Source organism: Phocoena phocoena, chromosome 8 (genome assembly GCF_963924675.1).
Source record: "Phocoena phocoena chromosome 8, mPhoPho1.1, whole genome shotgun sequence".
In the NCBI taxonomy this organism is placed as follows: Eukaryota; Metazoa; Chordata; class Mammalia; order Artiodactyla; family Phocoenidae; genus Phocoena; species Phocoena phocoena.
This window is the reverse complement of record NC_089226.1, coordinates 109,637,687-109,649,341: the sequence shown is the minus strand read 5'-3', so window position 1 is coordinate 109,649,341 and position 11,655 is coordinate 109,637,687. Positions and strand designations below refer to the sequence as shown.

Sequence of the window (11,655 nt, the reverse complement as noted above, 5' to 3'; positions counted from 1 at the left end):
GCCTGGGCCTGGCGGTGGGTCCTGCAGCCCCTGGGTGTCCATCTAGCGTCAGGGCCTGCAGGAAGGCCTGGCTGTGGCTGTCTGGGAGGGGCCAGGCCCTGGGCGGGGCTGTGGGTAGAGCTCACCAGGATCAAGGGCACGGAGGTGGCAGGAAGGGCTGGTGAGGGGCACCTGGGGGTCCCTGTCCCTCCCTGGAAGGCCCTCGGTGTGGATACATGACACCCCACACACCCGGACAGGCAGCCCCAGCCTGTCCCGGCCGCATGCAGGTGAGGACGCCAGCCCAGCCTTTAGATAATTAGAGTTTATTTCAGACTCGGCCTCCACTCAGGCCTGGGGTTCCAGTGGCCAGCTGGCCAGGCAAGGGCACATCGGGCTCCCACAGTGCCCACTGCCACCGTGCCATGGGCCCAGCAACGCATGGTCTCCCTGCAGGCACAATGAGGCAGCGGACGTGGGTGATGGTCACCCGCCAAGCGGTTCTACTCTACCTGTGTTATTGCATGTATACGCTTGTTAGACCCCGAGGACGCTGGGTGAGGCAGGAGGCGCCGTCTGTGGGGGGCTAGGCCGGCACAGCTGCCTCCCTGCCAAGCTGTCAGCTGCCCGCAGGACAACTGCCGCACGGTGGGATGGGGGTCAGGGCAGGAAATGTGGGGGCCCAGCTAGAAGGTAAACTTGGGGAACCCCCTCCTGACACCAGCCTTCGGGCTGTCTGTCCACCCAGCCAGGGCTCAGGTGACCGGGCAAGTGGCTCGGAAACTCCGCCCTGTGGCCGCCCGCCTGAGGTCAGCCCCCCGGAGTCAGCCCACCCAGATGAACGTCCCACCCCAAGTTGCAAGCAAAGAGCAGAAATGGGGAGAGTGAAACAGCCACACCCTTTAATGTCCCCACGCGGGCTGGACCCAGGTCAGAACCCATCCCAGACCCCTGCCCAGCCCTGGGGGCACCCACCCTGGGGGCTCATTGGGAAGTTGCTGCCAGGAAGCCCACGGAACCACTGGGGCCCTTGGGACAGGCTGGCACGCTTGGGCAGGCGGGCCACACTCAGCCCACTCCTTCCTCCGCCCTCAGGTGCCCTGGTCCAGCCTAAGCCGCCACCCTGTCAGGGCTCCACCCGTGCTGCTCTGTAACCCACAGAGCCGGGGCTCCTTCTGCCCCCAGGTTCAGAGGGGAAAGTGCTGGGGACTGACCGACCGAGGGGGCTTGGTTTCCACTGCTGGCAGGGGGCCTGTCCCTCTCTCTCTTCCTCTGCGTGTATATGGGGGGTACACAAGTATATGTATTACGTATGTATAGATAGCTGTGTGTGAGCTTGGCATGCACTAGATTCCCGAGGTCTGTACAGGAAGTGGCTGTGCCCCCACCTGGGCACCAGCCATCATTTTTTTCGGACCAGGAAGGCCACACCAAGAATCAGGGCTGTAGCTGCCACAGCCATGCCCCCAGCCACAAACAGGGGGGTCAAGTTCTCGAAAGGGCAGGGGCCTTGGCCCCGTGGGCCCCCGTCGGGGGCCTCGCCCTCCTCAGCCCCATCCCCAGGGCCCTTGGGCTCGGGGGCTGCATCGGGGCTGCTGGGGGCTGCGGGGGTCGGCTTCAGGTTGCTGTGGTTGTTGAGGAGGGCAGGGTCTGCCTTGGCCGGGGTCTTCTTGGCAGGCGGCAGGGTGGGGGCCGCTGGAGGCTCCTGCTTCTCCACTTGGGCCTCCTTCTTCCCTGGCTTAGCCGAGGGGGCTTTCCCGTCCGCGGCGGTGGGTGCTCGGGCCTCAGCAGCAGCCTTGGTGTCGGCCTTGGGGCTGCTGGTCGACTTCCCTCTGGACTCCATGGTGGGTGTGCTGGCGGGCTGCACGGGGCGTGCGTGGACAGGCAGGTGTCTAGACCGCAGCAGCTCAGGACAGCTCACCTCTGGGCATCCTATGAGCCTGGGGGGTGGGGGAGACCCAACGAGGCTGGGACAAGAGACTTGGCGTCCTGTCCAGCTCCCAGCTCCTTGTCCCTATAGAGACCCTGCTCAGTTCTCTGGACCCTCTTCTTCCAGGGCTCAGCCTCCTTCCGGCTTCACCCACCTTCTGAGAAGCCCCTCCAAGCACACAAGCAGGGGCTGTGGGCCCCCTCTGGGCTGGGTTGTTGGGATGAGACCAGCCAGAGGCTTCAGTTTCCTCATCTGTGACACAGTCTTGCCCACACGTGTGCCGTGTCCATCACGCTCACCCAGGGTGGGAAAGAGAGCCCACCCAGGCCTGAGAAGGGTTTGCAGTCACGGGAGGTGGACAGCAGCCCCGTGGGCCTGGGCAGAACTGACTGCATACCCTTCTCAGGGCTGGGTGGGCTGGGGGGAAGGCAGGGCAGGGTGGGAGCCCAGAGTCTGGGCTCTCGGGCCTTGGTGGGGTAGGAATGGGCCCCAGGCCGCCAGGACCTGGATGTGACAAAACCAGGGTGTCTTCTCAGAAGGCTGGAGAAGGCAGGGTGGCAGTGACAGGCCTGTGCCTCCCAGCCAGCCATCTACTCCCCCCAGCGCCGGGCACCCCCCCCCACCCCATGACCGGCCTTGCCTGCTCCGGCCTAAGAGCAGGGAGTCCTCCGTGACCCTGAGGCCACGCCTGCCTCTGGGAGTGGAGGGAATCCCTGGTGTGAGTCTGGGGTCGGCAGGCGCCCTGTCATCAGCCTCAGCACCCCCGAATCTGGGCCAGGCAGAGGACGGGGGCTCTGGGCTGTAGGGAAGGCCTGGCCCAGATCCTCAGTGTTTGGGGAGGGCAGGGGGACTGGGGCCCTTGTCACTCTGGACCTGAGTCTTCCCTCCCCGGACACCGGCGGTCCGCCGCTTCTCCAGGAGGTTGAGAACTCCCACCTCAACCCTCAGGGAGAGGGAGCCTGCGTTGGGGGTGGCAGCCCCGGGTCCCCACCCTGGTAATGCACACTAACTACAGTGAAGGTCGCCTGAAGGTCACGGCGTGATGTGGGTGTCCTGATGAAAGGCCCAGCTGCTGTCCTACTTCCCGGGGAACCCCAGCAGCCCCTCACCCCTGCCACTCTGGAGGGGGACCCAGCTGCTGGGTATCAAGTTTGCAAAGGGCAGGGGGTCCACTCTCCACCTCCCCCAGACCCTTGGTTATTTCTGGCTCATACTAACGTCACCCGGCTACCCCTCCCCCTCCAGGCCGCTGTGCCCAAGAGAGCAAGGGCCTCGGAGGGCCCCCGGTGACCTTCATAGCGGAGAACCGCTGCTGCTTCCTGCGGGGCCCAACGCCCCCACCCCACCCCAGACCCCAGGCCGTGCAGTCGCCGCCGCCTTACGCTGCTGCTCCCGGCGCTCCCACCTCGGCGCAGCGCGCTCTCCGCGGGACCTCGGCGGGCGGCGGGCGGCGGGCGGCGGGCGGCGGGCGGCGGCTGCGGAGGAAGGACTGGGAGTTTCCCACAATGCACTGCTTCCGGCGCAAGAAGCGGAGCGGGACCGCATCAGCGCTGGCCCCGCCCACCTGCTCTCGGCCGCCACAGCGCCCCGAGCTGGCTGAGACCTCTGGGTCCCCCAAACCCAGCTCCGCTTTTGATCCCAAGGGCAGCTTAGAGTCAGGGAGGTGAGGGGCTGAGGCTGGCTTTTCCGCAACCCCATCCCAGACTGTGAGGGAGTCAGGAGGCCACTCCACCCAGGACCCCCTCCAGCCAGTGTGCCCGTCAGTGGGTGGGCAGACGGACCCAGGACTGCCAGGTGAGGGGAGCCAGTTACCAGAAAAGGAGGGCGCCCTTCCCCTTCTCACCGCTACCAGAGTCTCACAGAAGAGGCATCTACTTAGAATATTTATTTATCTTCTTACATGACAAGACACAAAAAGTTACAACTTCTTAAAACTCTTGAATTCGAAAGAAAAAATATATAATTCTGTAAGCAGCAGCAGCAGCAGCAGCTTCCAAGGTACAGATGTGACGGGAGAGGGCAGCTCCCAGGAGCAACCGCAAACTGCGGGGCCCAGGCCTGAGCCCCAGGTAGTGTCACTGGGAGGGGCCTCCGGAGAGGGGGCCCGGGGGGTGGGGGAACACAGCACCGGCACGTCAGACCAATCACCAACACGATCACGTGGCTGGGGACGGGGCAGGGCAGGTGAGCCTCTGCCGCAATTCACATCAGTGGGGCGGGGGTGGGGGTGGGGACGCTGGGAGGGCGGAGCTTCACTAATTGTTGCGGGGCCGTACGCAGAGGCCCAGAGAGCAGTGTGGGCACTGGGAAGGCTGGAGGGGCAGCTCCTGGCACCCCTGCAAGAGGAGCACACGCTCCCAGGCTCCAGACTGGTCCTCGTGCCTGCCCTCCCCTATGGCCAATCCTGCACCAGGGTGGTGGTCTCAGAAGAGGGGTCTACTAAAGGTGCAGCAGGAGGGGGCAGGCCGGAGAAATGAATTTCTGGACGGGGGCAGTGGGGAGTCTAGGGCACACACAGCACACGTGCGCGCACGCACGCACACGCACGCGCCTGGCCATGTGGGGAAAGGCAGCAGTCTCCCCAGCAGCCCCATCCCTGAGGGGCCAGGCCAGCAAAGGGCTGCCACTAGCTACTCCCCACAACATTCGTACATGCGCCCCGAGTTCACACCCCTGGGCCCCCAGCCTGGGCTGGAGGCCAAGGGGCCTACCAGGAGGGAGGCTGGGTCCCACGGTGGGGGCGGGGAACCTGTCCTGGGAGTCAGAGCGCAGGGTGACCCCCAGCCTAGGATTCCTGGCTCGATATGGGGGGCAGGAGAGCCCAATCCTCCCGCAAGGCTGGCCAAGGCGAGAACAGCGGCAGGGGAGGCTGGACGGACAGACGGAGGGACGGACAAAGCCACTTGTACTCAGCAAGTTAATAAATAGGTTTGTGCAGGGTCCCCTCCGTGGGCCAGGGGCCGGGCCTCGGGGACGGGGGCCGGTAGACCGGAGGGGAGGGTCCGGCTGCCCAGCCCAGGCCTGGGGCCCAGTCCAGAGGCCAGCTCTGTCCCTGGGGGTGTTCAGAGGGGGCCAAGGTGGGCAGGGCTGGCTCCAGGAATGTAAAGATTTCTGAGTTTTCTACATAAGACATTGATCCCAGCGCTTGTGCAGGCAGAACCCCACCAGGCCCACGTGCGCACACTGTGTGGACCCTGCACCCCGTCCTCTCCCCCCACCCCCACGTCCATGTGGGGAGAGATTCTCGCATCATCCGGGTGCGTTGCCTGGCTCTGGCCCCACTCTGGTCCCGCTCAGCTGGAGGGCGTGGGGTGGCTGCCGGGCTCGGGGCTGGACTCACGGCAGCCCCAGCAGGGTCTCGGCGATGCCCAGGAAGTAGACCACCTGAGCAATGCCGAACAGCGGGGCGATGACCAGGGCGCGGCAGTAAGCACCCTTCAGGAAGGCTGTGGGGCCCTCGTTCCGCAGGATCTTCCTGTCGGGGGAGGGGAGTCAGAGCTGCAGGGCTGGGGCCGCCCTACCCCCGCCCCGCACCCCCCGGGGGCTCACCAACCTGGCGCAGTCCAGGAACCCCGAGTAGGTGTCCTCGTTGACGCCGCGCTGGAGCGTCTGGAGCCGGGTCTTCACCACTGCAGGGGGCGTGTGGGTCAGTGTGGGCCCCTTACCGCCGACCCCACTCCTCAGCCCCGTCCCCAACCCGGGCCCAGGCCTGGGCACTGACCATCACAGGGGTTGACAGCCACGGCAGCCGCGCTCCCAGCCACACAGCCGGCCAGGAAGGACACGTAGAAAGGAGACTTCTCCCCAGATGCCGGCCGGCCCAGCTGGTTCAGGTTGGCAAAGAGGGGGAAGTAGACGATGGAGAAGGGGACATCCCTGCGGAGGGAGGGAGGTGGTGACTGGCTGGGAGGTGAGGGGCAGGTGGGCGGGCCGCCCCCAACCCTCCCTGCCCCCCTACCTGAGCAGCGTGGCCCCCAGTCCCTTGTAGAGGCCGGCGATGCCGTGGCTCCGCAGCAGGTCCCGGGTCAGCTGAGTGGCTGTGGGCCGGGGTGCAGCTGGAGGCTCCACGGGGGGCTGGGCACCCCCCCGGCCGGAAAGCTGGGCCTGGCCAGATAGGGTCTTCCTCTGGGCGGCTGGGGAGAAAGGGGACGGCCTGCTGGTCTCCCTCTCGGCACGAGGCACGCGGTGGCGGCAGGGCAGGGGCCCGGCTAGTTCCCCCGCCCAGCTGCCCTGCCGCCCCGCGCCCTCACCAATGCGGCCTGCGTCCTGGAGCTGGATCTTCAGCATCTCCATGGGCGTGGTCACGATCACCTGGCAGGTGCCGGCCCCGCAGCCCGCCAGCATCTCCTTGAACAGGGTCAACTTCTGCCTGCAGTAAAGAGGGTGGGGCTGCAAGGAAGAGTCAGAGGCCCCGGGGGGCCTCCCAGTGCACCCAGGAGTGAGGGGGCGTGGGAGGGGTGGAGGCGGAGGCAGCCCTGTGGGGTACAGACCTCCGCAGCCTCAGACACCCTCCAGGCTCTCCAGCAACAGGCGCTGAGCCCAGTTGACAGATGGCTCCTGGCAGGGCCAGGGAAGGGCCAAGGGGCCGTTGTAGAGCAAAGAGAAATGCAGTGGGGGGGGCGGCTCAAGTGCTCCAAGGGACTACTGGCCTTTCAGCCCCACCCTTGGGTGATGGGGAAAACTGGTCAGTGCCCCCGAAATCCCAACCTACAAGGGGCAGCAGGCAGTGGCTGGGGGCCAAGGACCCCTGGGGCCTGGGCACCACTGACTCAGCATCTGGGGACAGAGGAGGAGGAGGAGGAGGAGGGGGAGGAGGGGGAGGGGAGGGGGAGGGGAGGAGGGGGAGGAGGGAAAGGAGGAGGAGGGGAGGAGGAGGGGGAGGATGAGGAGGGGAGGGGAAGGATGAGGAGGGGAGGGGAAGGAGGAGGAGAGGGAGGAGGCGGATGAGGGGGAGGAGGAGGAGGGGGAGGAGAGGGAGGGGAAGGAGGAGGAGGGGGCCCTGCAAGGTCAGGGTGAGGGGCCCCCAGGAGGACAGAGCCTTCGTCCTTTGTCTGGAAGCACAGACTCCTCCCCCTCACGACCCTGGCCCCCAGCAGCCGGCCGAGCCCCTCACCCGTCCTTGGAGAGCTGGTATCGGAAGAAGTCATTGGCTGCCAGCTTGATGGCCTTCTCGGGGGTGACGAGGGTCAGGTTCACGGCAGCTCCTGTGTGGCACACGGGGGAGCACAGACAGGTCAGTGGCCTGGGCTGGGGAGGCTCTCCGCCAGCACTCGCCTCCCAGCTGACAAAGCCCGCCCCCGGTCCCTCCTGGGCTGCGTCCTGCCCTCTCGCCCACATCTGTGCCTGGCAGGGGCGGGACCGGCGGGCCAGGCAGTGCCTTCTCCAGGCTTTCTGCTCAGCCTCCCCCGTAACCCTCCCAGTCCAGTGGGCGGCCTCCCTGAGGGACACCTCCCCTGGGCTACAGACGTGCTCGCGTTGGGGTTCTGGGTAAGGCCACAGTCCGGCCTGGCGCGGGTCAGAGATGGGGAGGCAGTGGCGAGCGCCTCTCGGCGGCGAGGACTCAGGGCCGCACAGCATCTGGGCAAATCCAGGCTTGGAGATTGTCTCCCAAGCTGCTTTGCAGTAACAACCCCATCCCTCCCAATCTCCTGGCACACACAGGGTCCCACCCGTCCCGGGAGGCAGGGGAAGGGCTGCGGCCACTGTGGTAGAGACAGTGTCCTGCCATGCTGCGCACTGGTAGTGAGTGGGGGACGGGGCTGAGAACTGCCGTGCCCCAGAGGTCCCACCCCCCGTCCCCCCAGCACCCAGGGCCCGGCTGATGACCCCCGGTGCAAGTGCAGCCAGCCCCCACGGGACAGGTCCACACCGTCACACCCGGCACAGGCACGCCGCCCTGCTCTGGCTTCCCACCTGCCGCCCCGCCGCTACGGTAGGGCCCCTCTGGGGCTGCAGGAGGCTGCCAGGCCCGCCCCGTCCCCAGCCTCACCGCGGTACATCCCGAAGTAGCCCTCTGAGCGGATGGTCTTGATGAGGCAGTCAGACCTACAGCCCAGGGGGTGGGAGCGAGCAGGGGATCAGTCTGGCATCCAGCAACGGCCCCAGCCCTGACCCAGGGAGGCGCTCCCCCAGGCCTGCCCCCCCTCAGTTTCCCCTTTGGTTTAACGGGATGGGGGGGACCCAGGAGCCGAGCGCAGAAGTCTGCCCCACACCCATGGCTCCACGCCTGCTACCCGCCCCCCTGCAGGCTCACATGCTGGTGTACAGGCGCTGGCCATTCTGCTGGTTCTGCAGCCTCGTCTTGGCCAGGTCGATGGGGAACACGCAGGTGACCCCGATCAGCCCAGCGATGCCGCCATTGATGAGCTTGGCTGGCAGACTGTGTGGGCAGAGGGAGTGTCAGGACGACCTCCTGGGCCATAGGTCGGCGGGGAGGGGAGGGCAGGGGTGGGGTGGGGCTGGGTGGGGTTCTGACCTGATCTGCTTATCGGCCATTTAACTCGGGAGCACTCAGGTAGGAGGCGCAGAGGTGGATGCCAGACAGCGGAGGTGGTGCTGGGGGAGGGGGAGGGGCGGTCCTCTACTTCCAGGGGAGCTTGAAAACCAACACTTCTGTCCTAGAAGAAAGAGGGAACTGGGATCAGCGGGGGTGGGCAGACCCGCGGCTCAGAGGCACCCCAGAGGAGTAAGCCTCCCCAGCCTCCCTCTCAGGTCTCCTGAAGGGGCACCGAGCCCTCCCCCCAGCGCCCCCTCCCAGGCTGGGGCCCTCCGCACGTCCTGGGCGCGCAGTGTGCGGCGAAGCGTTGCCCCTTGGCCCCATCCCTGGGCCACCCGGCTTCCCCTCAAGGCGCCCCCACCGGCTGCGTGCTCCCAGCTGGCCTCGCTCGCTCACGTGCGCGGAGCCCTTTAAAGGGCCAGGCGCCTCTGAGGAGGCAGCAGCAGGGGACGGGGCCAACACGCCGGTCAGGGCGCCCCTGGACTGGGCTGTGACGGCCCCCATCCTTGAGCAGAGGCAGCAGGCACCTGCCCTCTTCAGGAGGGGGGTGAGAGTGCCCCAGGATCCACACTAGGGCTCAGCTCACAGCTGCCCGGTAGATGCTGCCCCCACTCCCGTGGCAACTCCACGCTGGACCCCCAGACCATCCGCTCCCCTGGTGACCGGAGAAGCGCCAACACAGCCACAGCCAGCCCTGTGCCCACACTCCCAGGAATTTCACCCCCAGACTCACACCCAACACACCCACACACACGGAGGAACCCAGCGACCAGGACCTCTGGGAGGGGGATGGCTGACCTTCCGAGGCTCCCTGGGGCCAGTCCCCCAGCTGCTCCAGGGGTGCAGAGACAAGAGGCCCCTCTCTCTAGGGGCAGGGTTGGGGAGCCAGAGCCAGCCTCGGGGGCCTCCTATGCAGGGGTACAGCCATAAAAACTGGGCTGTGGGGTCCTCCCCCCGCACTGTGGTCCCCTCAGAGGCCAGCTGTCACAGGCTCCCACCCGAAGCGCTGCCACCCAGGGTCACACGGCTGGCTCACACCTGTCGCCCCCCGAGAACTGGTGACCTTCACCTCAGCTTTCCTGGGCCGGGATGTCCCCTGCCTCCTCATCAGCCCCTCCGCCCCCCGCCGCGGTCCCGCTCACCCCAAGGTGCACCGGACCGGCTCCTCCTCCGCGACTACAGCCCGCGGGCGGGCGGAGGAGATCCAGCGGCCGAGGGCGGTGCCGGCTGCGGGGATTGGCTGCGGGGCGGGGCGGGGCGGGGCGGGCCTGAGGGGGGTGGTGACTTTCTCTTTCACTTTGGGCGGGATGAGGCTCCCTGCCCCTGTGGGAGAATGGACGAGAAGGGGGTGTGACAGCTTCTGGGAGGCAGGGACTGGCCTCGGAGCCCCCGCCAGCCCGTGGGGCAGTGGGTCAGACTCGGGCTGACCCGGCCAAGCCACGCAACCGGTTCACAGGGACCCCAGCCCCCGACCACCGTGCCCCCAGCTGCCCCATGGGTTTCTGTTTGCAGCCTGCAGGCTGGATCTGCCTAGGGCCCTGGGACCCCAAGGATAGGGCTCTCTCTGTGCCCAGGCATGGGGGATCTGGTGCCACGGGGTGGAGATGGGTCTGTGTCCACTCGTGCCTGTGGGACTTGTGGGTCTTTTGGGGGAAGGTGAACTTCAGGGAAAACTCACGCTGGAGCAGAGAAAGACATGCTTGTCTGCTAGAAAGGGCCAGGGAGGGGGTGGCTGGGCCTCAGAGGCTACTGGTTGCCACCCATAGGCCTGTTCACCTGGCAGGTCCAGAGGGCATGGGAACCAGTACTCCCAGAGCCCTCTGCCCTGCCAAGCTGCACCCCCCGACTCGCCCAGGGCCTCAGTGCCAGGACCTGCTTCTCCGTGCCCCAGCCTGCAGAGAGGAGTCTGACCTCTGCACTTCAACCTGACCCTCTCTTCCCACCCCCACCCTCCCCCACCCTCCAGGTGTAGACTGGCCACAGCCGTCTCTCTCCGCTGTCCCAGACCCTTGGGGGCAAGGTCCACATCCTGCCCTATGGGGACTGAATGAGCCCTGCCTCCCGTCTGGGGTAAGGGACATCTGGGTGATGGGGGCCCCGGAAGTCAGACTATCCAAGGTGGGGAGGGGAGCAGCTGCCCCAGGAAGACAGGCAGCCCTGGGGTCCCCCATCACACCCTGCCAGCTGGAGTGGGGAAGACGGGTGCAGAACTGAGAACAGTGGGGGCGGTGGGCTCTGCCGGGAGACGACTGGCAAGGGGTCCTCCGGACCCTGGATGCTCCTTTTTCTGTCCTCACTCAGTGTTCCCACACCCTGCTCATGAGACAGCTTGGAGGGCCCTCCCCTTGCGCCCCCATGTTGCCATAGAAACCTGGCAGCCCCAGCCAGGCCTGAGGCCCCAGGGCTGTCAGCCCTCCCTGTACCCCCTCCGGTTCCCCGCAGCCTGGTAAACTGGGATTGCAGGCAAGGCTGTGGACACCGCAGCTCACAGAGACCACCCACAGGACGATGCTGCTGCTTCCAGGCCCTCCAGAGGTAAAATCTCCCACAAATGAAGCCGCTGAGCTCCCCACCCCCAAAAAAGGCAATGGGGGTGAGGCTCAGAGCCCGGGACCGGCCATTTGCTCCCCATTCAATCTTCCCCAGCGCCTTCCCCCCGGGGAGGTGCTTTCTGTCCAGCCGTCTGGAGGGGCGCCAAGCCGGTGACAAAGGAGGCGCGGGGTGGGAGTTCAGAGCTCCGCTTGGAGGCTGGCTCAACTCCCCGTCTAGCTGGAGGGGGTCCGGACGGGGCCCGGACCGCCACGCTGTCCCCCTCCAGGCGATGGCGACTCCAGCCAAGCACGTGTCCCCATACGTCCAGCAGGGCCCCACGTGTGTCCCCCCTGCGGCCGGGCTTCCGTTCCTTGGCCACCGGCCCCCGTCTCCTACCCCGCGGGGACACGTGTGCGCGGGGAGCGCGCCCGGCACCGCCCGGGGCCGAGCACGGCCTCCCACACTCCAGCGGCAGCGGGTCGCAGCATCCGCCGGCGCGGGCCCCGCAGGAGCCGCCTCGTCCGGGCAGATGTCACCTCCCACAGCCGTCGTGGTGCCCCTCGCCCCCGCAGCCGGGCTGCACTCGGGCGGGCGCCGCGGATGGGAGCCGCCCCGCGGGCACTCACCGCGCGCTCTGCCGCCGCCGCCGCCGCCGCTCTCGCCTCCCCGCCGCGCCGCGCGCCCGGCTTCACCTAAGCGCGGGGGCGCGTCCGCTCGG

The 11,655-nt window shown here is 67.1% G+C and overlaps 2 protein-coding genes across 3 annotated transcripts; both read right to left on the bottom strand.

Annotated features, from left to right (window-relative positions):
* Positions 1-1,381: 1,381 nt before the first annotated feature.
* CEND1 (cell cycle exit and neuronal differentiation 1) lies at positions 1,382-1,822 on the bottom strand. Its single transcript, XM_065883188.1, has one exon. The coding sequence runs from the start codon at positions 1,820-1,822 to the stop codon at positions 1,382-1,384; it is 441 nt and encodes a 146-aa protein (XP_065739260.1).
* Positions 1,823-5,245: 3,423 nt separating this feature from the next.
* Positions 5,246-8,404, bottom strand: SLC25A22 (solute carrier family 25 member 22). 2 transcript variants are annotated; one of them, XM_065882168.1, is made up of 9 exons: positions 8,385-8,404; positions 8,163-8,288; positions 7,899-7,954; positions 7,023-7,113; positions 6,160-6,278; positions 5,868-6,042; positions 5,631-5,785; positions 5,463-5,538; positions 5,246-5,384 (listed from the first exon to the last, which is right to left on the bottom strand). In XM_065882168.1, exons 1-9 carry the CDS (start codon positions 8,402-8,404, stop codon positions 5,246-5,248), a joined length of 957 nt encoding a protein of 318 aa, XP_065738240.1. The 2 variants fall into 2 exon arrangements, with proteins under 2 accessions (XP_065738240.1, XP_065738241.1); XM_065882169.1 differs by having other exon boundaries at positions 5,347-5,380.
* Positions 8,405-11,655: the final 3,251 nt, after the last annotated feature.

Coding starts and splice junctions, on each gene's coding strand:
- SLC25A22 (XM_065882168.1), bottom strand. CDS start 8,404: ATGGCCGATAAGCAGATCAG. Junction 6,279..7,022: donor TACCAGCTCTCCAAGGACGG/GTGAGGGGCTCG, acceptor TCTTTACTGCAG/GCAGAAGTTGACCCTGTTCA. Junction 5,385..5,462: donor GGGTTCCTGGACTGCGCCAG/GTTGGTGAGCCC, acceptor CTCCCCCGACAG/GAAGATCCTGCGGAACGAGG.
- CEND1 (XM_065883188.1), bottom strand. CDS start 1,822: ATGGAGTCCAGAGGGAAGTCGACCAGCAGCCCCAAGGCCGACACCAAG.